Source organism: Tripterygium wilfordii, chromosome 6, assembly GCF_013401445.1.
Source record: "Tripterygium wilfordii isolate XIE 37 chromosome 6, ASM1340144v1, whole genome shotgun sequence".
Taxonomy (NCBI): domain Eukaryota; kingdom Viridiplantae; phylum Streptophyta; class Magnoliopsida; order Celastrales; family Celastraceae; genus Tripterygium; species Tripterygium wilfordii.
In genome coordinates this window covers 10,561,944-10,588,972 of record NC_052237.1, presented here as the reverse complement: position 1 = coordinate 10,588,972, position 27,029 = coordinate 10,561,944, and the positions used below count along the sequence as shown (strand labels likewise).

Sequence of the window (27,029 nt, the reverse complement as noted above, 5' to 3'; positions counted from 1 at the left end):
AGTTATGATTATGGCACCAATGTTGATCACAACAATGCAATTTGTACCAAAACAACTATACTCATATGGCTTGAACTGATACAAGCAAGGAGCTCCAAAAGGACTGCTCGATCAGCCCATACCAGGAAAATGAATACCATAACAGATGTGAATGCAGCCGCACTAGCGTTATAAAAATCATCAGCAATAAACTGAAGCTGAGTAACATTACATTTTTTTCAAAGTTGGAAGGTAAAGCAATGACAATCACAGGCTGCACAAGATGACGCACAGTTATTCAGCTGCTTCTCCTATTATTATAGATTTATAGGTTCACATATTTGAATGACCAACTCGAACTTGAACCCGGTGCCATGAAGTGTTGAGAATCCCTCTCAAGTTCCAAATCTCTTCCACCTTCTCAGGTTGTACATTTGCTGCCAAATCCGCCTGCACATGACAAATATCAAGAAACGTCAACAGTTGCAAGGCAAATCATATGATTGGACATTCTAATCTTTGTAGATTATGAGTTTTGTTTAACATATCGGATATCAGTCGACCCAATGGAGTCAGCTTTATTTAAAAGCCTCGACTGTGGTCAGTTGTTCTCAAACTTCTACAGGATAGTTTGCTCCAAATAGACTGACAGGTCCAAAGATATACATGCATACTATTTATTTTTATCCTAAATCAACTTAGAGGAAATACTTGCTGTGTTTTTTTCAATTGTCTAGAGTACTTTCTGTGTTCCATAGTTTAGCAAAACAAATTAAGCACATGATAGTCGACAAAACTTTAACAAATTGAATATGATCGGTTGGCCCAAAAGAGGTTATAAAATAACGAAGAACCAAAGCGTAACAAGTAAATTCAAAGAAAGATGTCATACTGCTTTGGCAACAATCGTAGTGCTGCTGGAAATATCAACCACAGCCTCGAAGAGCACCCATGCCCATTTGTCACTGTTCAGGTCATCTGAAACATAGGGGATGCCAGCCTTCTGGTATAGAGAGGCTTCTAACCATCTTTTGCCACCATCAAGAGATATGTCAACTCTTTCAATTCCACGTCCACCTCCTGCTACTGCATATCCACTGATTTTTACCTAGATGGCGTGCAATGAAAAAGAAGAATGTCATTCAACATCAGATGTAGAAGGATTTAGTATATCTTTGGTCCATAAAAAAAAGCAGGTCTATCCGCTAGGGACAAATATAAATTTGGGAACCATTTGTTGTCGGTGTGCTGCTGCTTATTTGTCCGGATGATTAAAATGTCAATGAAACATTGTAAAACGTATCATATATCAAGAAAAATGCAAAGAACCTATATTAATTTTATTGATTGAAAGGATGGGATTCAAAGCCACACAACATTATAAAGAGTGAAGCTATAATTCAATTAAATAAAATTTTCATTTGAACTCACTGAAACTGTTAGAGATACATATCAACGAGGTAACCAACTGAGAATGCAAAAGTCGTGTGAAATTTCTAAATTATGAATGTGGAAGCTATGCTCAAGGAAGAAAGTTTGCAGAATGCTATATTATTGTGGTAACAGAAATGAGCACGAAGCATAGCAGACTGTACAATTACAAATAGCGCTAACCTTTCCAGGCTTTATTGCATTCACGTCCTCTAGAGAACAAATTGCACACTGTCCATCAGCAAATATGCAATAGTTAGCTAAGTAACGTGCTTAAACCAAATGGATTTAGCTTTCACTCTGTCGGTCAAATCATAATCAAGTACAGTATGAATATTTAAGAACGATCTTACATTCCACCGTTGCTTCTAGCAAACGGCGATCAATTAAAATCCAGATTAAAAAATAGATAAAATAACCATTACAAATTTATAATGATGGTTCAAAATTATGTTATACAAACATACTACACAAGTTCTGGAAAAAGTTGATTAGCATCCGATAGACACCTGAACAGGAAAATCCATTTGTGGCCTCCTGGTAGACCAATTGATATTATCCCAGTCAACTGATGGGGGAAACATTTTGTAGTCCCTTTGCATAAAGAAGCCCTGTAAAGCAGGAAAAAGAAAATTATATAACATGATGACATGAAACAAATTTAATCTAAGATTAAAAAAAAAAATCCAGCAGTAGATCCAACCTGACATTCATTTGCAATGACATTGATGGAGTCCAGCCATTTGACAGAACGGGCACCTATAATACCTGGGACAACTACTCGCAAGGGATAACCATGATCCCTGTTAAGAAGCTACATAATGGTGGAAGGGCATCCATTAGACCAGATTCATGCTCCCAGAAGTTCATTGGCAGAGAAACAAACTATGCAAAAGTATGAGCTCAGTAACAACATTTGAAAATATAGAAATTGGCATCAAAAGGACTTGAGACCACATGCATCAAATGTCGATTGACAAGTACACTGCAAATGGTGGAGCACAAGCTACCTATAAGCTATGATACCTGGACTCGGGTACGGGTGTCGGGTATGGGTACGTATCCGTGTGTTCGGTTTTTCAATTTGAAAGCTTCCATATAGGGAGGCAAGGTAAAATGAAGAGTTCGGGTATCATACCAATACCCAGGTCCTACATACCAGATACCAATATGGCAGGGTAAAGTGAAGAGTTCAGGTATCATAGCCTATAAGTCATCACGACTTTGATAAATAACTGCGCCACCACTGAGGTAGCACGGGCTGTTGGCACACCAGTTAAGAGATAGGTTTGCTTCTTTCAGACCAAAAACTCACAATAATTTGCCTGAGTTTCATTTATAAATCTCTCTTAACAGTTTAAAGGAACAATTTCAAACTTTTGGTGGCTGCAGAGAATCAAAGGAACTTCAGTTTTAGTGTTTTACCGTAAGTTCATAACTGAATAATGACCTTTAAAGTTTAAAGAGAGAATCGTAATAATCAGTGTCAAAAAACTTTCATATATCAGCCTTCCATGAAGCATTGACACGCAGTTTTGCGGCGAGAGAGAGAGAATGTTGTAGACATCATGAACCAGGGGCGGTAAAATCTATTCTCTACAAACCCCTTAAGTGGTGGCGGGAGATATCTACTGGAATTTTTAATCTTCAAAGATAGAAGAAAAACATAGCTATCATCAGCACAACATGATCGCTTCGAACAAACAAATTTATTTGTTGCAACCATAGAGATTCAGGGGGAAAAAAGTTCAAAGTATCGTAACATTTATTTTCATGAAGGCATTCTTCACAAACCTCTCCATTCATCTCATAAGCAAGTAAGACTTCAGCTACAGGGTTTGTGGCTTGACTTAGTGGAATTGATGCCTTGTAAGGACCACCATTCTCCTCCTACAATTTTTCATATCAAGAATGACTGTTATCTCAAGTAAATCCTTCATTGTACTGCAAGATACATCAAAAGGGGAGAATATTTGGCGTTAGAATAATGAAGCCAGATTCCAAACCTTGCACTTATCAACGCTGACAAATTCAACATGTTTTCCTCCAGATTCGGTAGTAATTGTCAACTTAGGAATTCCAACAAGTTCCAGAACATCAGCCAATTTGGCACCACCCCAAACAGCTACACAAGCAAAGAAAATAATAATAATATTCATAGAAAATTTCCATACAAATTAATATTCGTCACAGATGAACAGAAGATAGGGACTAGTTCCAATAAATTAAGGTGCCCCAAATACCTACCTCATCTCAATTACATTAGACATAATCTTAAAACATTTTCTTTGTTTTTCTTATATATATGATATTAACAAGAGTGGCCCTACCGTTATACACACGACGAAGCACCAATGTTAGATCGATTATAATTTATTATGTAAAATTTATTTTACAAATGATATTAAAATTATATAAGGGCAAACCTTGGACTAGTTATTAAAGTTGTTTATCAAAAAAAATCTAGTTGTCAATGTCACAGAATCAAATCACAGAAACTTGAGCACTATTCTTTGAGAAATGGATCGACTAAGCTCTGCAAAGCTCAGCTTGCTCAGTTCATTCACACCCTCTGTGCTTCTAGTGAGCCACATATCCAAGACACTTGAACAACGAGATCATAAGATTTTCAATGCTAATTCTACTCTCAGATTTTTTGAGAGACATTAATATGTCTACTGCCATTATACTAAATATGAAATACTCAAATGTTTATAATGGAATAATGTTAGGAGAGGACAAACCATTTCCAAGAGCAGAAACATCCCAACCAACTCCTTTAACTGTTTTAACTTGGCTCATCGCGGTCCTTCTGTTACCAGCACACTGCAAAACTCAACAAGCCAAACTAAGCAGTCTACATGGTATGCTTAAAAACAGAATCCATTCATACTCTTCAACAGGTGACAAGTCAAAACAAGAGACTCAATCAGATTTACACAACTAGCAAATAGGTTGACAGGATAGATAAAGGAACACACATTAACATACCTGTAAAGTCGCAGTGACTGTGTATTTTGGGAGCATTCTGTAATTCAATAACAACAAAATTCTCTATTCCATCAGAATTTTCAGGCAGAAATACAACATAAAATGAACATAGAGATGCGCTGCTCACCTGATATCGCTCATAAACAGCTCTCTAGGATTATCAATTAATCCGCATATTGAAACAGAGTATCTGCCAAAACAAACAGATAAAAGATAAACATTGAGAACTTCTAACTGATACTAAACCCTAATGAATTAAAATGCGGTCAGAAAACCTTTCTATGTCCTCAATTAGCGGAATTGGTCCATGATTCCTCTTGAAGAACAAATCCACAGGGGTCACGAAAGATGAAATTAACGCCGAACGCGGTGGCTCCGCATTGAAAGGTTCCTGTAGTAACCTCATTCGATTACAAACAATAAAAAACATCCGCTCAATTTAGTCCGATTCCTTTTACACAGTGAAAGAAAGTTGTTACAGTTCATCGCAAGTACGCTTCGGTATATGTTGACAGATTGAAAGAAATGAAGAGAGAGAGAGAGAGAGATAGAGGGAATACCTTGGCGTTGATGCGGAGGCAAGGATGACGCGGCGGTTCCCGCGCATAATCTGATGGTGCTGTGAGTCCCGGCATTCTCAATCTAAGCTTTTCTGAGACAGAGAAGCGAAAATGGCTATAAAACGGTGATGGTGGCTGTAGGGATGGCAACGGTCGGTATCCTTCGAATCAGGGAATTTCAAAACGTTCCCATTTAAATACTCTATACCAAAATTGTTGAAAAAAAATCATTTAAATTTCTAAAATCGGAATCATTCCATAATCATTTATCACCGATATCCGTTAACTTTCAATACTTTTTTATTTTTTTTTTATCAATAATTTGAATAATAATTTCTGTAAATCCAAAACCTAACTCGCCCCAAACTTAAACCCAAAACCTGAATCATCCATTAAAAACATAATAAAATTAAAAAAATCAATAATTAATTTGGACAATTCTATTAATACTATCTATGATTTATCTTGCAATATTATATCATTTGGACAATTCATATTAGTGTAATTTATACTTTTATTAGTATGATTCTATAAGCGTATAACTTTAATATACTTTATCATGTTATAATTTAATATCTTAGTAGTATACATCTATATAGATGATTTATAATATTATTAGAATAATTAAATTTTTTATTAAATGGTTTGGGTATCCTAAACTCAGCACCAAAATCTAAACTCGACCTTAAACTGTGATGAGTCTGAAAATCAAAAACAAAAACCGTTTCCAAACCTTATAGGATCAGTTTTTAGATTTTAAAAGGATCGAGTATCACACGAATAATGCTCGAGTCAATTTTTTCCATCCCTAATGGTGGGGTAAAACTTGGGACACTTACAACCGCGACATCTTTCCATTAACAATAAGCATGAATCCTATAATTCAGGGGGTGTGGGACGAATTACATGTTTTTAGTGATTTGTACTATATATGGTGATATTAAGTTAATTATAATTTTATTCTTATAATATATTAAAATTTAAAAATTGTATTTTATATTTTTGTTGGTAATTTGCGCAAATGAGGCGGGTTTAGTTACAAAATGTCAAAATCGCTTTGCCACCAATTCCTTTCCAACGCTGATTAGTTACATGTTCCCGCCTTGAAGACCACCACTAGCTATATTTGAAGAATTTGTTCATAATGCTCTCTCACCTATCACGCCTATCACTCTCTTTCTTTGCCGACAAATGCACCACGATTTTGCAGCTCAAGCAAGTTCACGCCCAGATGATTGTCTCTTCTTGCATTCACGATAACTTCGCCGCCAGCCGATTACTCTCCTTCTGCGCTCTCTCAGACCGTGGAGATCTCCGTTACGCTTTGAAGTTATTCGAAAATATCCGAGACCCAAATGTCTTCATGTGGAATACTCTCATTAGAGCACTAGCTAGTAGCTCAAGCCCCAGTGAAGCCGTCTTTCTGTATATGAAGATGCGGAGGGATGGTTTTGTTCCTAATGAGCATACTTTCCCTTGTGTTCTCAAGGCTGTTTGTTGCATTCGTTCGCTAGAATCTTGCCAGCAGGTGCATTCTCATGTATTGAAATTTGGGTTGATTTTTGATTTGCATATTGTTAATGGGTTGGTGAGGGGGTATCTGGTTTCCGGAGATCACAAGGGTGCTCGAAAGGTGTTTGATGAATTCCCCGAGAGGGACTTGAATCTTTGGACCACGTTGATATGTGGGCACGTGCAAAACATTTGTGCCGATGAAGCATTGGTGCTGTTTAATCAAATGGTCGAAGAGGGGTTTGAACCGAATGGGGCGACTATAGCTTCTGTGTTGTCTGCTTGTGCTCAGTCAGGTTGTTTGGAGTTGGGAGAGAGAATTCACGCGTTCATGGAAGAGAAAGGGATTGAAATAGGAACAATCCTTGGCACAGCATTGGTTCACATGTATGCAAAGAATGGATCAATTTTGAAAGCTCGGTGTGTGTTTGATAGCATGAGCGAAAAAAATGTAGCTACTTGGAATGCTATGATTTGTGGGTTGGCTAGTCATGGACATGCTAATGAAGCACTTGATCTTTTCAGGAGGGTAGAGAAGGGGGAGGTTGTACCGAATGATATAACGTTTACGGGAGTTTTATCTGCCTGCTGCCATGCCGGCTTGATCGATGCTGGTCAAGAGATTTTTTATTGCATGAAAAGGGTGTATGGTATTGAACCCAAGATTCAACATTATGGTTGCTTGGTTGATCTTCTTGGACGAGGTGCGAAGATTCTGGAGGCAGAGGAGCTGATGAAAGGAATGCCATGGAAAGTAGATGTTGTCATGTTGGGAGCTTTGTTGGCTGCTTGTCAAAATTATGGAAACATTGAAGTTGCAGAAAGAGTTGCCAAGAAGATTGTCGTTTTGGACCCTTACAATCATGGGGCCTATGTTGTTTTGTCTAATATGTATGCTAAGGCTGGTCGGTGGGACGATGTTCTGAGGCTGAGAAGAATGATGAAAAGACAGAAATTAAAGAAAGCCCCTGGTTGGAGCCTTGTGGATGGTGATCATTCGTTTCATGGATGCTGAGGCTGGATGATTGGAAGATGTTTTTTGAGGGTGAGGAAAGTGCTAAAAATATGGCATGTAAAGAAAGCACCTGCTAAGACACTCAACACCACAAAAAAGTCAGTAGATGAATACTGCAGCCAACGTAAATTGATGAAGGGACACGGTCTCTCTTCCTTTACAGCATACTGCTTGATCTCATTAGTCATTAGCAACCCATCACCCTATGAAATTGGCCCATTATTTCTTTGGTCATTGATGCATCTCATGAAGGTTTGGCAAAGGACGCTATCACTTGGACTTTCCTGCAATTTCTGGGATACTTTTCTCTGAGTCATCATCATCCGAGTTTTTATTACAAAAATTTAGACCGGCTACATGATTTTATGAGAAAATTAACGGGAATCCACTACATGTATTTGTTTCCGTCATTTATTTATGTTAAGATATAAATGCCACATATTGTCTAGTTTGATTTAATTGTATGTGCATATATGTGATACATTCTCTCTCTAATAGGTTCTTTTAGGGAGAGTGTATGAGTCTCTATAAGCCAAATTAAACATTGTATCAGAGCGGATATATGTGGTACTTTCTCCTATGATGAATGACCTTACCTCCACCCATTCCCTTAGCCATGATTTGTTGGTTTTTTTTGCACTTATTGGGCTTTCAGATTGTCCCCTCACAAGTGAGGTGAGTGTTAAGAGATAAATGTCTCATAGCATCTAGTTTGGATGAATTGTATGTGCATGTATGTGGTACCATCTCTTCTCTAATTGATCCTTTTAGGGAGAGTATATGAGGCACTATAAGTGAAAATTTACAGTTTCTATCATAAAACCTTACTTTTCAACTCCCATCGAATCCATATTACGTCTGACTATTGCAAACCATGTCTTTTTAGACATTCCTATATGTTCATACTCTCTTCTATATAAATTATCTCTTGATTCTTTCTTCGTTGTATTGTTATCTCTACATTATGCATGTCTATACCATCTTAAACGATTTTGTTGTAATAGATTTTCAATTGGCGATTCTTCAGTGGCATCTCTTCAGTGGCATTCTTGTGAATACGAACCACGACTGGGAACAAAAGCGGCAATCAAAACGGTGTCGTTTAGTTCCGATTATAATATCCAATAACAAGCAGTCACCTGATCACCGCCTTCGTTCGGATACTTGACCTGATTAGAGAGAAGCCCGCAGATTTTGCTGCTTCGAATTTTCTTCTAATCAAATTAAATGTTAGATTCTATTCTATGGTGAATTAATTAGTTTTGATTGAAATTCTTTTGAAAGCGTGAAAGATTGATGGTTATTTGTTTTTAGGAGGAAATCGGTGAATCGACCTCCGACGCCGGAATCAGATGCGGTGGAGGATCAACAACAAGAGCCAACGCTACAAGAAATGCTCAGCATCAAGGTTTTTTGTTTGTTTTTTTTGTTGTAATTATGCATCATCGTCAGCTGCATGTAACTGATTGATTTTTTTCCCCTTCAACTGATTATTATTTGGTAGTTGATTGAGAGTGGAGAAAAAGAGAGACTGATGGAGCTTTTGAGAGAAAGACTGATCGAATGTGGCTGGAAGGATGAAATGAAATCTCTTTGCAGGTTTCTTTTTATTTATTATATTTTTTGTTTGCATATTGTGCTCTTCGTCATTCAAAGATTCATGATTTGCTTAATTTAATTCTTGATTGCGGATTGTATGTATATGTACATTGTGGGAAAGAAGATTAGGAGTAAATTAGTGGCAGAGTTGTTCATGGAATTGAAGTTTAGATAGATAGATAGATAGATAGGTTGGGATTGTGCAGAGGAACCAGCATGAGATGCAAAAGGTTTGGATAAGCCAATGAGAAAAACCTTAAGATGCTACTTTGGTATAAGTAGTTTTAATTATTCTAATCAGACTCGGCAAATTTCATGTGATTCAGTAGGGGCCGAATTTTCCTGACTTTCTCGTTTGAAATGTAAGTTTAGTAAGAGTAGACAAGGAAGCGAAGAAACGACTGAATTAGATAGGAGAAGCGAGAAGTAACAAAAAATAAGGTTTTTAAATATCTTGGCTCGATTTTTCAAGATGATGGAGATATGAGTGAAGATGTAGCTAATAGGATTGAAAACGGGTTGATAAAGTGGAGGAGCGCATCTGGGGTCTTATGCGACCAAGGATTCCTTTAATGTTCAAGGGAAAATTCTATAGGTCGGCTATACGATTTGCGATGATGTATGGTTTTGAGTGTTGAGACATTAAGAGACAACATATTAAAAAAATGCATGTAACATAAATGTGAATGCTTCGTTGGATGTATGGCCACATGAAGAAAGTTAGGATAAGAAATGAGAGTATTAGTTCAAAAGTAGGAGTAGTACCAAATGAAAATAGTTCGCAAAAAAACCAGTTAAGATATTATGGCACGTACAACGTAGAGAAAGCGGTGCGGCGGTGACGAGAGTCGAGAGATTTTGTATGGGAAAGCGTAGGAAGCGGTTTGGAAGACCTAAAAAGACATGACCTAAAGTAGTAAGAAAAAATATGAAATCAATTGGAGTGGATGTAAGTATGATTCTAAATAGAAATGAATGGCAGAAGTGAATATATGTAGTGGATTCCCATTGATTTTTCTTATAGACTCTTGTAACAGACCTCAGACTTTTCGGATAATGGCGCAGATTATGATGATATATAATAGTATCTGGATTTTATATTATGAAAAGGGAATCACACTACTGTAGAAGCTAAAACAGAATAATGGAAATGCAAACATAAGCTTGGGCTACCCACCAGACTTGTTTCTATTTCCTGGGAGAGCCCACTCCTGTTGAGGCTGAATAAGGAACTTAAGCTTGCAGCTATGTTGAGTCCACTGGTGATCACAGGGCAAAGGAAGAATGGAATTGACTTTGTCCCAAGGAGGTTATCATTTTACTCTCATAACATTCTAAATAGTACGTAGGATATTTTTGTCATTAAAACAAACCCTTGCTTAAATGAAATACCAAGGGTTGCCGTCTCCCTCATTTTAGACAGTTTGGTTTATTAAAACTTCCTCTCTAATAATAATAATTATTATAATCACCATTGTTCGTCGTATGGCTCTTTATCAAGAAAATGAAGAGGCTAATTATAATAGTAATGTTATTAGTTGTTTTGGTTTTGTGTCTTGTCTACCTCCCATATCAAATTATCAATATTGATCAATATGGATGTATTCTTTGGATTATGCTGTGTCTTTCTAGTGCTGACATTTATACAGTAGCTCTATTTTTTTAATTCTTGGAATCTCCTTCCTGTCTTTTATGGTAGGGCATACGTTAAGAAGAAAGGAAGAAATAATGTTACTGTGGATGACCTTGTTCATGTTATTACTCCTAAGGGCAGAGGTAATGAACTTTTGGTATTCCATCATTGTCCTGCAAGTTCACTAGGCTGTATCTCTGTTCACCGTTTGTGGTATCAATACCATGCAAGTCTTTATATATTATTTGCATGATTCTCTTTCCTTTTGCAGCCTCTGTTCCTAATCCAGTGAAGGCTGAGTTGTTGCAAAGAATCCGCACTTTTCTAATGTCAGCTGCTCTTTGAGTCTCTGCTTGGCTCGGTCTTGTTTGAAGTCCCGAGGGAGGCACAAAGATCCCTGGTTGGAACCCATAATTAGATTTGCTATTACAGCAGGTTTTCAGATAGGATGAAAGGCTGTGCTGTATTTACTTGATCTGCATCTAGCAGGAACAGAAAACTAAAAAAAAAACTTCCATGTAACGAGCTTGGACAAGAGTTATTGTAAGAGAATTGTTTAACCGGTTTGGTTTCGTAGTCATTTCAAGTTATAGATAGACCCTTTTGTTCAGTTCTCACATCTCCTAACTAATATGGGTTAGCTTACAAAAAGGTATGAAAAATCTGAAAGCTCTTTGGAAGTGAATTCAGCTTCATTTTGTTTGCACTGGAGATAAGGTGCAGATACACGAGTGATATTGTTTGATTACTTTTTGTTGAAGTTTTATCCATTGATCTCAAACACTGCTAAGTCATGAATATAAGCATAAAAGTCTTGATATACCCTTGTTATCTTAGAGTGATGGGTAATTGATACATGGCAGGGGCTTGTATGAAATATGAGGGCTATCTCAGGGGCTTCTTGGTTTCGTGGGCCTTGAAGCCCGCTTTTGGAGGGCTTCGGCCCACTTATACGCATGGGATTCAACTCGATCAAAAGTGTGTGCTTGGTTCCGTAGACCTTGCAGTCGGCTTTTGGGGGGCTACGGCCCATTTACCCGCATGGGATTCAACTCGATCGAAAGTATATGTCGTCGTGACATGGATTGTGACAATCAGGCCCAAGTTTAAAATTGACCCGGGGATTACAAAGTGATTGTTGGGCTAGAGCCTTCCCGATTACCCAAAAAAAAGGTGTATTACTTAAATCTTTTTTTTTATACCTTTTTTTATCGTTATTTGATTAAAGGAGAGAGCTTACCAAGATTAAACGATAGACTATAAGTTAGGTCCCTTTATTCTCATAACCCGTGTACCATATAGTTCATCTTTTCTCCATGGTCCCTTAAGATATAGCCTCTCTTTTTTTTTTTTTAAATACCACATAGAATTACGTTTGAGGTTGGAGTCGAACATTTGACACACATATGCCTAACCTAGTGATTGTCAATCAAGTCAACTCTCATTAGTCGAAGATATAGCCAAAATTAACTTTACGCTTCATAAGTCAAACGTCTAGTCAATGTATAATTATTTTTTGTGTTTACCTACTCCCTTCCATAGGCTCAATGTCATCAAGAAGAGGACTTGTTTCATAAATTATATATAAAGAGATCACTCTCCATTCCTATCATAGAAATAAGAGGAACGGTGTATATATCTGCAGAAAGTAGATCATTTCCAAACATTGTAAAGAACTATAGAGTGAAAAATTCACTAATCAATGCTAGAAAATGCATGGTTTCTTGCTTACACATCACCTAAATCTCGAATCAATACCAATCTATCTCTCAAAGTGGCATAGAAATATACTAAATATTTCATGATGCTCATTGTGGAGGTGGAGGTGGAGGCAAATGGGACTTTGCAAATCCCACCCATGCAACAATGCCAACAGCAAGAATTATCCATCCAAATATGTCGTACTTGAGATCACTGCCTTTGCTGTTCTTTGTTTTCTGAGTTCAAGAGAAGGCAAAAAGATTTTAAAAAATAATACACAAAATGTGGGACCGCCAATAAAATAAAATATTGGAACAAGCATAAATACAGCAGACACATCTATATGCATGTTTATCCTTTTAGTTAGCAACAAATAATCATCGAAAACTCTATATATCCCTAACAATTTCTTCCATAACTGGTCATAACAGTATTACGTTATCTAATTACATTGAATTTCGTTATTATGTTGTCTAATTACATGTTATGGTTGATTATGACCAAATTTGTTAGGGATACGTAGCGCTCCCGAATAATCACTCACTTGTGAAGGTATAACTGTTTTTTTTGTACACAAGACCCCAAATCACTGACTAGTACCAAAACATTATATTTCATTGAATTCCCTTCTCTCTTTGAAAGGATTGGTTCATCCCATCAAATTCAAAGGCATGATGAAATATATGGGTAGTACAATCATCATCATCTGAGTCTTTATCTCAAAAGTTTGGGGTCGGCTACACGAGCTTATGAGAACATCATTAGAAATCCACCTCATGTATTTGTTTTCCCCATTCATTTCTATCATGGATCATTTCTATTTGGGTAATACAATATGGGTAGAAAAGAAACTGATGACAGCAAGATACCATCAAATCAGGAGCAGTGACACTAAAAGCTCACCTTTGCACTAGATGAAGTAGAAGGTCCAGTATCCATTGTCTGTTGACCTAATCCATGCTTATGAAGTTCTGTGTGTAATTCTGGAGCCTAAGCAACGGGGAAAAGAAAATCCAGTATAATATCAAGTTCAAAGGAAAGTAGTCTAAAACAAAATACCATGAAAAAAATACAAAATAAATAAAAACCTACAAAAATATTAAACTCAAGGAACTTCCCATGAATCGCTGTAAAAAATGACTAAAAGACAAATTTCAATTAATCAACAAATAACTGTACGTGATGTCAGTAATCAAAATTTCAAAAAGGTGAAACCCCAACCCTAAAAGGATGGCATGGTGTCATGGTCATACTCTTAGGCGATGACTTACGCGCACACAGTTTTTCAGATGAAAGTTGTTCCTTACAAACTGTCAATTATGAGTGTCATAGGGTTGGTGCTTTTGTTAGACAGACTATCATATGCTTGTTTCAGAAATCAAACTCCAATAACAAAGTATACATGGATATACATAATCACATTTTTGAAAACTATTTTCTCACAAAACAATTTTGATGAGATATACCCCCAACTAACGTCCTAATTTGGTTCTTGAGTAGCCACATGAAAGAGTCAACTCCATATAAATATATTATATATATACATATAATATTCTCTATCAATGAAAACAAAAAAATTTAAGCCTCAAGGAAGAGCAACACTGCCTTCTTTTATCATTTCTGAGTAACTTATATCACCTGCTAACATTCTCACATTCATGATGTAACAGATATGACTGAAGAAAATCTAAACAAATAATAAGACTACGTGTAACAAGTAATAGCATGTATGGGTTGCCCATTTGAAATTTCTTTTTCTATATGCACCTTGAAATGCAGTTGGCTAAACCAGACAACTATTTTGCACTAAGTCACCCATCAATAAAAAAAAGAAGCTGAAAACAAAGATATCATAATTTCAGCTTTTATTGAAAGCACAGAGGTTGCATTTTATATTTAGTTTCACACTGTTTAGAACTAATAACAATGGCTCTTATTCTAACTGTTACATTGCAGCCATGCAAGGGCTTTAGCACATGGCTTTGCAAATAATGTAATACTTTTTGGGTAGCAGCTGACAGCGGATGCTTTTCAAAAGGAATTTAACTCTAGGAGCCTCTAGGCAAACAAAAGAAGAGGAAAGGGATGACAGACAAAAGTATGGAAAGAAAGAAATAAGAGTCACAAAAAAGAACTTCAAACATATTTTCAATATGGGCACTCCTCTTATTGTTTTGCTGAGAACCCTAATGTAGACGAAGACATAATAGTTAATGTAATAGTCGCAATTACCATTCCAGAAATTATGTTTCTTCATTATTTTCTTCATATTTGGAAGGTTTCCTCTTGGTCAACCTATTGTCACTTGAAAAAAAAAGATTTTCTGTTCTTTTTTTTTTGTCAAGGTAAACAACTTTCATGCACAAGGCTCCCGTAGTAGGCGTGTCGACAGAAAGAATGTATGCAAACCTTATCCACACATAATATGTGAAAAGACTATTTTCAAGAATTGAACCCGTGCCTTTAGATTGCACCCCTCCAACTCTACCATCATAGTTTCAATTCCTAAAAACAGTATTTCCACATATTATGTGAGGGTAAGGTCTTACATTTTGCCTATCCTCGACTCCGGTCACCGCGGGAGTCCTGAGCCCGGGTTGTTTACCTTACCTTTTTTGTTTTGTTAAAAGAATATCTAAGGCTAATTGTTCATAGGTATAAAAAAATTTCGTAGAAACAACATCAAAAAGAAGAAAAAAAGAAAAAGAGAGAGAAAGGGAGGAAACAAACCCTAGCACCCATTTCCAACGCCTTCAAGTAAAGCTCATTCCCAGGATCCTACAATGACACAGAACTTCTCTATTATATTTTAAAAACCACATGACATCCACATATTAGTAACACATGGTTTTAGCCTGAAACACAGCGGTAAAGTATACCTCATCAGCTGCTTGCTGAAAGTAGCCAGATGCCTTCTCAAAATAACCACCAGCTTCACCCTGATCAGGACTCAAAAATCCATAAGAAATATTTGCATTTCCTAGGCACCAAAGAGTGTCATGCTTTTTGGGATTAACCATCAAGGCCTCCTCCAGCTTTGAAATTGCATCTGCACAATCAAAATACCAACCCAACACAACAAAATTAACATTCAGCTGCAATTGTTCATGGAAAACAACACTGTTAAAATTAGATTAGAGAATAAAAATCCAAGTTTCCCTTGTCGCTTTAAAGTATAAAGAGTTTGGATACTGTGTTAGCATGATAAACAAAGTGTTTACATAATTATCAATCTAAGCACACCATCACATTGCACATCAAACAATTGCTCTGTTTTTCAGTAAAAGTAAATAGACAGTTATATAAATCAGCACCTAAAAGCATCTTCTTTGAATCTGGAAGAGTCTGAAATTGAGACAGCTCCAGCAGAGCCCCTCCCCATCTTGTTAAATTCTGCGGAACAATTATCGAACCAACAATTGAAATAAAATATATTCCCCTTCATATCGCTGAAACTCAAAAAAAAAATCCATTTCTAAGAAATCCTCTGAAAATATTTTAGTTTGCTCCCTTGTCCACTACAACTTGCCAATGACCAAACAACAAAAAGAGCAAGAACGGAATAGATCCAAGAAAGCAATTCTATATGAGATGCAGATAGAAATTTAATTAGTCGATAAACGAACCTCGGCGTCTAAAGGGTTCACGACGTATGCAGCTTCGGCGGTTTCGCGTGCGTGCTCGAAGAAAACAGCCCTATCGAAATCGCTGGGAATTTCCATGACGACCGATTTAGGGTTTCTTGGTTGAGAAACCTCAAAACCTACAGTTTTGCTCACAGAGGGTGTATCACCGACGGCGATGAGAATATCTCGACTTTCCTCCTAATGGCGCCGTTTCCTGACTTCCTAGTTTTCAACAGTTGACTGATTAAAATATTTAATTTTTTATTAAAATATTATATAGCCTCCTCTCTTTTTTTTTCTTTTTTCTTTTTTCTTTTTTCCTTTTTTGAAATTATAATTTTTTTAAACAAACATATCTTGGAAAATATATTATGAATCGAAGGGGATAACCAAGCATGAGTCGTAGTTTCCATAGGAAGGTTACCTAAAATACATATAAGAGAATTTATTATTATAAAAATATGAATAAGTATCTAGGAATTATATGATAGTAAGAAAACGTATCGATCCCGTTTGATAGAGTTTATTTCTTGTCAAAATAAACTGATTTATGAGCTATAAAATAAATCATTTTCGTTTGATAGAGTCTATTTGTTGTCAAAGTAAACTTGTTTATCAATTGTGAAATAAATCATTAGTTGTTAAGGGAATTTATAACTTATGTTAGTTTATAAGTTGTTGTTAAAAAATATATTTCAGTTTAATTTAAAAGATAGAATAAAAATTATAAAAATTATCATAATTTGTTATTTTTGATAAATTTCTTTATTTTTATTATAAATATTTTCTATTAAGTTTAATTTTGAATTTAAACTTATAAATTACAAAAACATAATTAAAATCAATATTTAAAATTTTTTATAATATTATTTTAATAAATAAACAAAAACTCTAAAATAAATTTTAATTTAAACTTTGAAACTTATTTTTTTTAATTTATTAAAACTTATAAACTTATTTTTTATGGGAAGGCCTTGCCCCAACTTTACTAAATAGGTTAAAAATAAAGTAGATTTTCTGTTTAATTTAACTACCATATATATGTTAATTTCAAAATGTTTTGCCAAACAAAACTAAATTATTATTAAAAAAAGAAAGAAAAGAAAAGCAAAGTGGCATGAGTGAAATTACTCCAAAGTTACAAGGGCATTTGCTTTCCACCGAATCTTAAATAGGAATATCCTCTCTCTACTCTTCCTTCTCTCTCTGCTTGTCGGGTCTTGCGTGTCTCACAACGAAGCAAGGTAAGCTCTCTCACTCTCTCTCTCTTTCTCCACTTTTGGATCCCCAAATCCAGGAATTCTTAATCACTTTCCGAATTTTGTAGATCCACGCAGACTGAACGTCATTCGAGCCGACTTCCAGGTTTGCGCACTGATTAGGTTCGTCATTTTCTGTGTTTTTTTTTTTTGAATCTGCGACTTGATGTTCTTGATTTGATGAGATAGTATCAAGGTCGTTTGCTTTTTGGGTGTTGATTCTGGGTTCCGATTTTTCATTTTTCAAGTTTGTATTGTGTTTAGTTTTGCTGAATTAGGTTGACTTGAGACGTATACTTACTTTTTTTTCGAATACCTGTACATTATTGAAGAAAATGAACATGGTTTTTATTCCGTCTGTTTGTCCTTTGAAGCGATTGAGTTGTGAAATTGGGTTTTAAGGGGTTATTGGGTCTTATGATTCATGAACAAGTTTCATATGCTGTAGGGGAACATAGAAATGAAAATTAGTTGTATCTGTTTTTCATGCTTGCTAGTTTCGGATCGATTTGCCATTTCAGACATGCCTTTTGTCTACCAGTAACTTGGTGTTGTTTTATGCCTTAATTTTGCATTCAAAACAGTTTCTGTGAACTACTGGTGTAGTGTTAGTGAAATATGAATTGAGGCGTCACATTGAGGTTTGATATATCTACAGATTTGAGTTGTAATGCGGCTAATGCCCACAGCGGTGTGCAGCAGTCTCTACAGCAATGTTTTTTGAATTAATAATGCTAGCATGCCATGATATTTTCATCTATCTAATATCTATATGTTCCCTCCCCACAAAAAATGATTTTTGCTTCACTTATCTCTTTCTGTACGTTCTTATGTCTTCCATGTGTCTTCTGATTAGGATTTTACGGGATGGATAGCATGCACAGCTTTTGGCAACTGGGTGATGACCTTCGAGGACAATCGAAGGTCTCAGTCTCAGATGATCACAAATGGTTGATGGCTGCTTCAAAATTGGCCGAACAGACAGGATTGAAGGGTGAACGAATGAATAACCTTGATCTTTCAAAGGGCCTATCTGAAATTAGGCCAAGGGAAAAGTTTGCGTCTCAGGAAGACAACAAATTTGAAAGTATCAACCTTAGCTTTAACATGTTGAACTTGGAGAGCAAGCTGATGGAAAATGTAAGCAAAAGTTCTCTCAGGAACAGTATCTACAATATGAATGCAGTCTACCCAAAAAACATTGGGAGCAATGCAGGAATCCTGACTGCTAACAAGTATGGTGGCAATAATCACACTAATAAAGACCCCAATAGCAACAGTAACAACATTGAACACAACAATGCAACAAATGCTGTTGAAAAAAGGTTCAAGACTTTGCCTGCAACAGAGACACTCCCACGGAATGAGGTCCTTGGAGGATACATCTTTGTTTGTAACAACGATACAATGCAAGAGGATCTAAAGCGTCAGCTATTTGGTAATGAATGCTTTATTCCTTCACTCTATCCTCATCATGGATTAATGTTAACTTGGTCCCTCTAGATCAGTTGTCATCTTTAACATGGGTACTTGGTTGTGTACACAATATATGTGTGTGTATATATATATATATATATCTGCTCTGCTGCATCTAAACTATGAAGCTTAGAAATGTTGTGTTGATTATATTATACTTGTGCATTTCAACACAAATTCTAAAGCCTAGACATGATCATATTTTGGATTTGTCCGTCTACTTCAATGTCGTTTGTTCTTATGTATTGATTGTTTCTCATTTGGTAGGTTTACCGCCGAGGTATAGGGATTCTGTTCGGGCAATAACACCTGGTTTACCGCTGTTTCTCTATAACTACATCACCCACCAGTTGCATGGAATTTTTGAGGTTTGTTTGTTAACTCAACAATTGTGTAACTTTTAGCCTTGCAGTAGTACTCTTAAGTCTTAAGCTCTTCTATTCATAAAATAAGGCTCTTTTATTCCTTATTTCTTTCTCTGTGTTGTAGTTGGGTCTTTAATTTTTATAATCCTCATTCAATAAAGGATTTATTGCAACTTGCATGTTCTAATCCAATTTCTTTCACAGGCTGCAAGTTTTGGGGGTTCTAACATTGATCCTACAGCTTGGGAGGACAAAAAATGTAAAGGCGAGTCTAGGTTTCCAGCTCAGGTAATACATGAATGATATTTTCTACTTTCTACAACTTTGTCTCTCTTGTGATTTCGGGAGATGTTACCTACTTGATATAATTTCTTTATACTGTGTAGGTGAGAATCCGGATCAGGAAACTCTGCAAGGCGCTGGAAGAAGATTCTTTTAGGCCTGTATTGTATCACTACGATGGACCAAAGTTCCGTCTTGAGTTGTCAGTACCTGAGGTGCAATTTGCGATCTTATAGAAATCTCTCTCCCTTCTTCTCTCTGACATACACACACAGACACATGATGATAAATTTTCTAAAGAAGGCTAATGAGTTTTATGTGTGATGCAGACCCTGGATCTAATGGACCTTTGCGAACAAGCAGGTACTGCAGAGAAGTGAATGGTCCGCAAAATGGTAGGATATGTGCTGTGCGCAACTGTTGCCTGCTATTGAAAAAAATTCCATAGAGCGCAAGCTTGGAGTTTAAGGTGGTTTTTGGTGAATAATCTTGAGAAAAGAGAGTGCTTTAGAGCCAATTAAATTAGTACATGTGGGCAATGTAGATGGTTGAGAGTGTTTGTGTAAGGTGTGGTAGTGCTGTAATCTTATGTAATATGTAAGCTATTGAAAGTTGGGTTCATCAAAGGATGAAGGCCTTGATGGTGTCTATTTTGTGCATGTAACCAGAGTTCCTGACTGATTGGCCATTGTGTGTGCTGTGCTGTGTTTATCTCCATTTCAGAGGAACTGTGAACATCTCAGGCCATCTGAAAGTTTTAATTTTCTTTGAACTATCAAGTTTTCATTTGCTGAATCTGTTGCAAAATTTGTACTCTTATTTTATCTTTTATTTTATGAGTAATGTCTTTTAATTGTTATCATTAGCTGGAGAGAGTTGAAATCTGATGCTGTTTCTGGTTTAACTCTTGAGAAGTAGCAACCGGTTGTTTTTACACTCGAGGTTACAAAGCACCCCAGCAATCCAATACCTCGGTTGAGACTAGGGCTCTCCAAATTAATTGCTTGGCACAAAACGACTGAACTAATTGATCGGTTATAGTTAAAGATATGTTAGTGAGGATCATCAGAAAAATTGATTGGAAACCGATCAAACCGTCAGTAATCGATTAATTGGTCGGTTATTTTTATGTCAAAAAACCGATCAAAATTGACAATAGACACCCCTAGTTGAGATTTCTTCTCGACTCATCCGCACAACTTAGGTGTCATTTGTTTTACCTCGGATCTACCTTGATTGGGAGCTCGGGGTGAGCCTGTCCAATACCTCGGTCAATGTATCAGCTTAACATATTCGTGCCACGTGTGTTGCCCTGGTACTACATGTCATCATTTTAGTGGAGGGTGATTTTATTGTAGTCGGGTAGAGTTATACAACCACCAACAACCTTTGTTGTGTTCCATTTTGGATCTTTTGTCAAGTTGCCGGAGTGAAAAGGCAAGAACCACAAGAGCATTTGTAGTCATCAACGTTATTGATGGGTTAAGACCTATTAAGCTTCCCAAACAATTCTATGTAAAAAGATAGAATATTAAGCTTCCTAAGCAATTCCATGTAAAAAGATATGATATAACAGAAAACTTCAATAAAAGCACAAATCACACTTGTAAAGAACAAAAAAAAAAAGAGCACAAATTACAGTTGAGAGAGTGGTTTCATTGCTCTCTTTTTCTTCCACACAAGCATATTGCCCTAGTTTGATTACATGTACAAAGCAAAAATGGAGGGGACAAACCAAAAACAAAAATTACAGTCGGGACCGAATATGCTTGCAAAGAATATATTTCATGTTAAAAGCACTAATAAAATGCTAAAACGAGATTATTGGGTAGCTGATTCTTTAACTGAGAATCCGAATCAAAATTCTCGGCTTCTATCAATGAACTAATCCATGTGCAGTATCAGACTTCTCTGTTTCGAACCCCGGAGGAGTAATATTGCTTTACCCAGTTCATGAAAAATCTATCTGAGACTTCAAATTATATGTTTGTCATCTTGAACTACTGTTGGAGTAGTACCATAGTTTTTTCTGGCAAATTAATAGCTTCTCCTTATCAACGTTGTACTCTGTGTTCTCTTTACGGCAGCTCCATCGCATTCCCTTGGCAATGCTAGCTACAGCATCCACAAAATAGGCTGATTCACGCATAACCACATATCCTTTAGGACGCAGTATCCGATCCATCTCCAAGAGCAGGTACTTCATATCACATCTGCCAACATGTCATCAAGTATCAGATCATTACGTTTTGGCAGAAATCAAGTATTGCGTAGCACAGATGTAATCACGTACATATACTACATATTGACTAAACATCCAAATTAATCAAACACAGCACAGGTATTGGCTCTAACATGTATCATATACAAAATATACTTGTCACAATATAAACAGCAGAAAACCATGACCCAGTGAAGATGCCGAAACACCAGTATAACAAACATAACATCAGGAAACAAAGTCACAGTTTTACCTGTGACTTTCTGCAGTAAAGAGGCCGTCAAAGTGAAGAAGATCATAAGTACGAGGGTACGTGGAGAAAGCTTCGCACCTGCAAGATAGAAAACATAAATCAACACAGCCCAATGCATGACAGTACAACAACCACAGAAATGAATAACTTAATGTAAAAGGAAAAATAAATACCAATCATGATAGGCTCCAATCAGGCCTCGATCATAAACCACAGGGAGTGTATTCGGAGCATAGGAAGAGACCACATTCATGACCCACAAGGGAGAACCGATCAGAGCTGCAGCAAAACCACCGTAGACTGTATTCATGTCCATTACATTCCTTATATCATCAGTCCCAATTGCAGGGAGCAACTTCTTGTAGTGTTTCACCCTCACCTTCCATTTGCTGTCATCATGCTTTAAAGCACTGACACTTCCACCAGGTACACTTGAAATGCGTTCTGGTGCAACATGCAGCCGCTCTGGCCATTTTGGAATGGATTCCAAAACAGATTTCTTGATTTTAGGGGTTGGAACAATCACACAAGAACGGAGAGGAGTATACCATGCTTGATCTGGTTCAACACTATCATCACACTTGGGTGGGTAGGCATCAGGTTCAGAAACACTATTGTAGCAACTATTATCTGAAGATTTCCTCCATACAGCTATGTCATCCTTTTTGACATGCAATTTAAAGCACATCGAAGTTAGAAGATCCTGCAATTTCTCATAATCTGATCTCTGCTCTTCTATGGTAGTGTTCCATCCTCGCCACCGGTTTTCATAATTAACTGGAGGGCCAGACAGAACCCAGAAGCCACCAGGACGAAGTATGCGGTGAATCTCCAGAAGATAAATTCCACCTGAAAGCAAATATTTCTATTTTTGAGGAAATAGCAAGTGGTAACAAGGAGCGAGTGATATAACAGAGAGAAAGAACAGGTGTAAGAAGAAGAAATATATCAAGCTTCCGCCTCATGCCAAGAATATCCATACAATAATGCAGGACCTTGCAATAAAGGGGCACTAGTTGGTTCCATATATGGAACCACCACTTCTACCTTAACCCTACCTCAATACTCAGTGGTCTCAAAGAATTCCCAGAAACGAGAACATCAGCAATATCCAACTTTTATCATTCAAACAGTATATTCAAAGAACCAGACTTTGTACTCTAACTAAAAGCCAAGGCTTGCTGGCTGCTGTGCTAAACACAGTTTTCCATATTGCCGAAGAAGTGCAAAATACAATTTCAGCAACTTATCTAGAATTTACTCCACAATTTCACTACCAGTCTGAATACTTAATTTAATGCACAAACCATATAATTTAACATAGTGGCCGAGCGGCCACTAAATTATGCCATTTTATGCAAGCCCAAATTTGAGGGAAAAAAATAAAGGATTCATGACTTAGTAAAACCATTACAGTTTGAGAAAAACATTTTACCAAATTCAGTCCATGGAATAAGACATCTCGAGCAATGGGCCATATCAAATGAATTTGAAGGGAAAGGAAGTCGTTGCGTAGAAATGATGCCGAGAATTGCAGGAATTCCTCGTTCCAATGCAAATTGGACTTGAGCTTCATGATTATCTCTTGGGGCAAGAGAAACTGTCAGAACTCCACGGTCCAATAGATCACCTCCCCAGCTGGCAACCTATAAATAAATGACAATCGATAATTTGATATTACCTTACAAACTCAAATGCACTAAAAAAGAAGAAATGAGAGCTCCTTTAAGTTTCTAGAGTAATAAACACATGGATTACACTACATATGTGGCATTTCAATCCCTGACAATCCATTCTACACGAATAGTCTCTTATTTTGAATTAAAAAAAGAATTCAAACCCATTTATTTCTGAAGTCGTCAAATCCACCGACAGAGATAACTAAAATGAAACTCACCCCACAGCCAGTATCAATAGCAGTTCTTATAGTCCCATCTCTCAGTTCAGGGAGCATTTCTTGCATTATATCAACATAGTGACCAACTCCTTTTGGAAACATTGTTCCACCACCAGGAAAAAAGAACTTCTCTCCTTGTTTCCTAAGCCAGTTCTGATTAGATTTCTGCTTATTGATCCAGTCATATGGTACATTTCTGAAATAACATCCACACATAATAATTTTAATGACAACTCAAAGCTAACAAAGCTCATTTCTCCAAGATACCAAACGTTAGGAATGCAAAATTATACCTGTACCAACACTCATCTCTGCTTTTTGGCCATTTGATCGGTGGCTTATACCCATCAGGTGGTGGAACTAAGCATTCCTTCCTTTCAAATGCTGGAGGACAGTGTCGCTCCATGAAAGTCAGCCGGTGAAGACCATACTTTTTCCATCTCTGTCAATTAGGCAGACACTATCAATACGAAAATATGAGATTATATAGGCTTATTAACATCCAAAACTCCAGATAAAATCAAGGAATACCCTTGGGTCTGTGCATGGGGTATAGTCCTGATATTCAATGCTGCATTCAACAAAGGTCACAGATTTAATCTGGAGAGGGGAAACTGTGGATTCCTTAGGAACTGAGACTGCCCTTGCAACATCATTAGCATCCTTGGCCTCAAACTGATTTTTCTCACAGGAAAAGATACCACCGAGATAGAATGAAAACCCACATAGCACAATAAGCATTGTTGCCATGGAAACAACCCTGGGACCTTTATCGGGTTGGTAGATTGGTTTTCCATCTTTATTCTTCATGTTTTCAGAAATAGTCAACTATCTGCAAAGAAGCAAACCAATTCTTAAGTGACAGAGACTTTATATTCATGACTGTTAATAATCCACTTAGAAAGAACTTCATAACTTAAGCAATCAGATCAGTAGCCCCCTTTCCCCAGCCAGAATAAAACCACCATGGCTAATAGAAAGAAGAAAAGCACAAAGAAGACAATACACTTTCCTAAGTTATGTACTTTCATCCGCGTCCAATGCAAAAGCTTGATAGGCATTGGGCAAAGAAAATCTTACTTAAAGTTAACAGAGTTACCCAAACCAAGGAAGCAGTGAACTCCAAGTTTTTGCCACCACAGTTATTTAATGTTGTTCTTTAGGTTACATTTATTAAAAATCTTCATCAAAAAAGGAAAAAAATCACTTATAACATGAAGAGCAAAAGCTGATAGTTACAGCTCAAAAGGAGGCAGAAACAGCAAAATAGATCTACATACGACATGGTTTGATTAAAAAATATAGAATCCGATAGAATCTGGTATGGGTTACAATACCCATTCCAGAACTAATCTAAAAGATTAGGATAAATGAATATTTGACAATTAAGTCATATGACTCATTATTCTAAATCCAAATAACCACCAATATAATTGAATCAAAGAAGAGCACAAGAAGAAAGTGAAAGGAATGACAGAGATAGATCCAGTGGTGATTACTAATTATATGGATGATAAGGCTTCATGGGAAAGCTGTTAGCTGTAAGATCTGATAGCAACTACAATGTTTCCCTTTTCATGTTGCTTTGTTTCAGAATTTCTCACATGATAAATGGGCCCTAGCTCTATCAAAGTTTACATGGGCTCCCACATCCTATCTCTTTCTCTGTCTAATCCCATCCCACTAAGTAAAAAGGAAAACGTCAATTCCTTGAAACCAAAGAAAGGTAGCCATCATATAATTATTCGTCTGATGAGGCTATCAGCCGTCTTCTTGATTCTTCTCTCTTAATCAACAATGGCTGTATCATGAATCAATTCAGACAAAAAAAAATTCCTTTAAAAGAAAATGAAAAAACACAGCATGACCACCAGAATTTAACCACCCATTGCACCCAAATTCTGCAGAAACATAAGCAACCAAACAAGGACAACAAGTATAAGGAAAAGAGTACCACAAAAAAAGTAGCAGATTCTTCATTTCCTTTTGTTTTTGCGAAAACAACCATATCCCAATCAATGGAAGTATACACTAATATATCATCAAAAATTAGACAATGGGAAGAGCAAAATGAGGAAGGACGTAAAGCAATCAAAACAGAGAGAAAGAGAGAGATGATGAACTAAAAATAGAAAGTAGAAGAAGCCAGATCCGGTGAAAGCCCATCAATAAAAAGCCAGAGAAATCCCATCTAAAGAAAGCTAGACATCAATCTAACGAGATCAGATCACCAAAACAAGACCCAAATGAGGATAAGCAATAGAAGTGACAGACATACCTCCTAATTCGGTAAAGTCCCTCTCTTTTGAGCAAGCAAGCATCATCCTTCTTCACCTTTAAATACTCTGCTTCCTCGCCTTCAGTGTTTGTTCATTGCTGAGCTGTCTCCTCTCTCTTCCCTCTCTCTCTATGATATTTCCTTGACTTTTCGTCTTTTCCCTTTGGTTTTAAGGGAAAAAAAAGAAGCATTTTAGCTGTAAAAATTCCCTGTTAGTTCATGGTCGACGGCCACATGATTCCATTGTTTTTATTTTATTTTTTTAATAAAGGGGACGGAGGAGGAGGCTCGAACCATGAGACATCACAAATATATAAGTATCATCTGAATGATTCGTGGTTCTCGATATGATTCCATTGTTACCTTCACCCTCCACAACAACAAAACACTTTTCTTTGAAATGTTTATTTAAAGGTTTTCAAAACGTTTAGATGATATTGCCAGTGAATTATTATATGTTGACATAAACAATAAATGTGATTAATTTTTGATGTGTATGAATAAAAAATTCTAATATCTTTCTCGATTAATATTTAATATATATATATGCTTTTTTTAGGCGAAGCTAACTATGGGAAGGGGGAGGTCCGGTGCAAAGTAAAATGGTGCACCATTTTGGTGTGCCAAAATCATTTTAAAAAAAAATAAAGATAGATGTATTCAACATTAGATATTTGTTTTCTTGAAAATAATTAAACTAAAAAAAATAGTAATAAATATGAAATGTCATAAAATTTAAGTAATAATATTTTTTATTTTTGTGATTTTCAACATGAATTTAAGATATAACGGTTGAAATCACTTATATTTTTATTTTTTTCAAAAAAATAAAATAAAATAGTGCACTGGTTGGTATTCCAATACTATAAGTGCGGCATATCCCACCAATTATAGGTAATTCGATTGACAATCGACTGAGGTAAACATATGCATGCTCAAAGTTCAATTCCA

General features: G+C 36.5%; 6 protein-coding genes across 7 annotated transcripts; 3 read left to right on the top strand and 3 right to left on the bottom strand.

Annotated features, from left to right (window-relative positions):
- Positions 1–312: 312 nt before the first annotated feature.
- LOC119999976 (sulfite oxidase) lies at positions 313–5,112 on the bottom strand. Its single transcript, XM_038847829.1, has 12 exons — positions 4,962–5,112; positions 4,677–4,792; positions 4,529–4,591; positions 4,402–4,438; positions 4,155–4,236; positions 3,417–3,535; positions 3,205–3,300; positions 2,114–2,224; positions 1,920–2,021; positions 1,594–1,641; positions 872–1,087; positions 313–429 (listed from the first exon to the last, which is right to left on the bottom strand). The coding sequence occupies exons 1-12, from the start codon at positions 5,034–5,036 to the stop codon at positions 313–315; spliced, it is 1,182 nt and encodes a 393-aa protein (XP_038703757.1). The 5' UTR covers positions 5,037–5,112.
- An 894-nt stretch (positions 5,113–6,006) lies between these two features.
- LOC120000850 (pentatricopeptide repeat-containing protein At5g66520-like) lies at positions 6,007–8,264 on the top strand. Its single transcript, XM_038849010.1, has one exon. It carries the CDS (start codon positions 6,106–6,108, stop codon positions 7,486–7,488), a length of 1,383 nt encoding a protein of 460 aa, XP_038704938.1. The 5' UTR covers positions 6,007–6,105; the 3' UTR covers positions 7,489–8,264.
- A 294-nt stretch (positions 8,265–8,558) lies between these two features.
- LOC119999744 (transcription and mRNA export factor ENY2) lies at positions 8,559–11,330 on the top strand. Its single transcript, XM_038847474.1, has 5 exons — positions 8,559–8,717; positions 8,803–8,896; positions 8,993–9,087; positions 10,787–10,863; positions 10,992–11,330. Coding segments are annotated over exons 1-5 (342 nt in total). The 5' UTR covers positions 8,559–8,715; the 3' UTR covers positions 11,066–11,330.
- A 968-nt stretch (positions 11,331–12,298) lies between these two features.
- Positions 12,299–16,268, bottom strand: LOC119999523 (mitochondrial import receptor subunit TOM20-like). The gene is made up of 6 exons (XM_038847135.1): positions 16,048–16,268; positions 15,736–15,814; positions 15,301–15,470; positions 15,152–15,199; positions 13,325–13,411; positions 12,299–12,657 (listed from the first exon to the last, which is right to left on the bottom strand). Exons 1-6 carry the CDS (start codon positions 16,141–16,143, stop codon positions 12,529–12,531), a joined length of 609 nt encoding a protein of 202 aa, XP_038703063.1. The 5' UTR covers positions 16,144–16,268; the 3' UTR covers positions 12,299–12,528.
- Positions 16,269–17,213: 945 nt separating this feature from the next.
- LOC120001017 (B2 protein-like) lies at positions 17,214–20,248 on the top strand. The gene is made up of 7 exons (XM_038849231.1): positions 17,214–17,291; positions 17,375–17,429; positions 18,163–18,744; positions 19,050–19,150; positions 19,352–19,435; positions 19,534–19,644; positions 19,759–20,248. Exons 3-7 carry the CDS (start codon positions 18,174–18,176, stop codon positions 19,807–19,809), a joined length of 918 nt encoding a protein of 305 aa, XP_038705159.1. The 5' UTR covers positions 17,214–17,291; positions 17,375–17,429; positions 18,163–18,173; the 3' UTR covers positions 19,810–20,248.
- Positions 20,249–20,994: 746 nt separating this feature from the next.
- On the bottom strand, positions 20,995–26,231 carry LOC120000353 (probable methyltransferase PMT21). 2 transcript variants are annotated; one of them, XM_038848401.1, is made up of 8 exons: positions 26,079–26,231; positions 24,332–24,632; positions 24,094–24,242; positions 23,801–23,996; positions 23,339–23,549; positions 22,077–22,752; positions 21,904–21,981; positions 20,995–21,642 (listed from the first exon to the last, which is right to left on the bottom strand). In XM_038848401.1, exons 2-8 carry the CDS (start codon positions 24,608–24,610, stop codon positions 21,420–21,422), a joined length of 1,812 nt encoding a protein of 603 aa, XP_038704329.1. In that variant the 5' UTR covers positions 24,611–24,632; positions 26,079–26,231; the 3' UTR covers positions 20,995–21,419. The 2 variants fall into 2 exon arrangements, with proteins under 2 accessions (XP_038704329.1, XP_038704330.1); XM_038848402.1 differs by lacking the exon at positions 26,079–26,231 and adding an exon at positions 25,300–25,564.
- Positions 26,232–27,029: the final 798 nt, after the last annotated feature.

Bases quoted from the DNA above. Each gene is read 5' to 3' on its own strand.
- LOC119999976 (XM_038847829.1), bottom strand. From the start codon at position 5,036: ATGCCGGGACTCACAGCACCATCAGATTATGCGCGGGAACCGCCGCGT. The intron at 3,301-3,416 runs GTTTGGAATCTG...GAAAAATTGTAG, and splicing joins TCAGCGTTGATAAGTGCAAG to GAGGAGAATGGTGGTCCTTA. The intron at 430-871 runs GTATGACATCTT...TGTCATGTGCAG, and splicing joins CTACGATTGTTGCCAAAGCA to GCGGATTTGGCAGCAAATGT.
- LOC120000850 (XM_038849010.1), top strand. From the start codon at position 6,106: ATGCTCTCTCACCTATCACGCCTATCACTCTCTTTCTTTGCCGACAAA.
- LOC119999744 (XM_038847474.1), top strand. The intron at 9,088-10,786 runs GTTTCTTTTTAT...CTTTTATGGTAG, and splicing joins GAAATGAAATCTCTTTGCAG to GGCATACGTTAAGAAGAAAG. The intron at 10,864-10,991 runs GTAATGAACTTT...TTCCTTTTGCAG, and splicing joins TATTACTCCTAAGGGCAGAG to CCTCTGTTCCTAATCCAGTG.
- LOC119999523 (XM_038847135.1), bottom strand. From the start codon at position 16,143: ATGGAAATTCCCAGCGATTTCGATAGGGCTGTTTTCTTCGAGCACGCA. The intron at 15,200-15,300 runs GTATACTTTACC...GTGTCATTGTAG, and splicing joins TTCAGCAAGCAGCTGATGAG to GATCCTGGGAATGAGCTTTA. The intron at 13,412-15,151 runs GTTTGTTTCCTC...CCCGTTGCTTAG, and splicing joins CGTTGGAAATGGGTGCTAGG to GCTCCAGAATTACACACAGA.
- LOC120000353 (XM_038848401.1), bottom strand. From the start codon at position 24,610: ATGAAGAATAAAGATGGAAAACCAATCTACCAACCCGATAAAGGTCCC. The intron at 23,550-23,800 runs GTGAGTTTCATT...ATTTATTTATAG, and splicing joins CTATTGATACTGGCTGTGGG to GTTGCCAGCTGGGGAGGTGA. The intron at 21,982-22,076 runs GTATTTATTTTT...TCTATCTTGCAG, and splicing joins ATTGGAGCCTATCATGATTG to GTGCGAAGCTTTCTCCACGT.
- LOC120001017 (XM_038849231.1), top strand. From the start codon at position 18,174: ATGGATAGCATGCACAGCTTTTGGCAACTGGGTGATGACCTTCGAGGA. The intron at 19,151-19,351 runs GTTTGTTTGTTA...TTTCTTTCACAG, and splicing joins AGTTGCATGGAATTTTTGAG to GCTGCAAGTTTTGGGGGTTC. The intron at 19,645-19,758 runs GTGCAATTTGCG...TGTGTGATGCAG, and splicing joins TTGAGTTGTCAGTACCTGAG to ACCCTGGATCTAATGGACCT.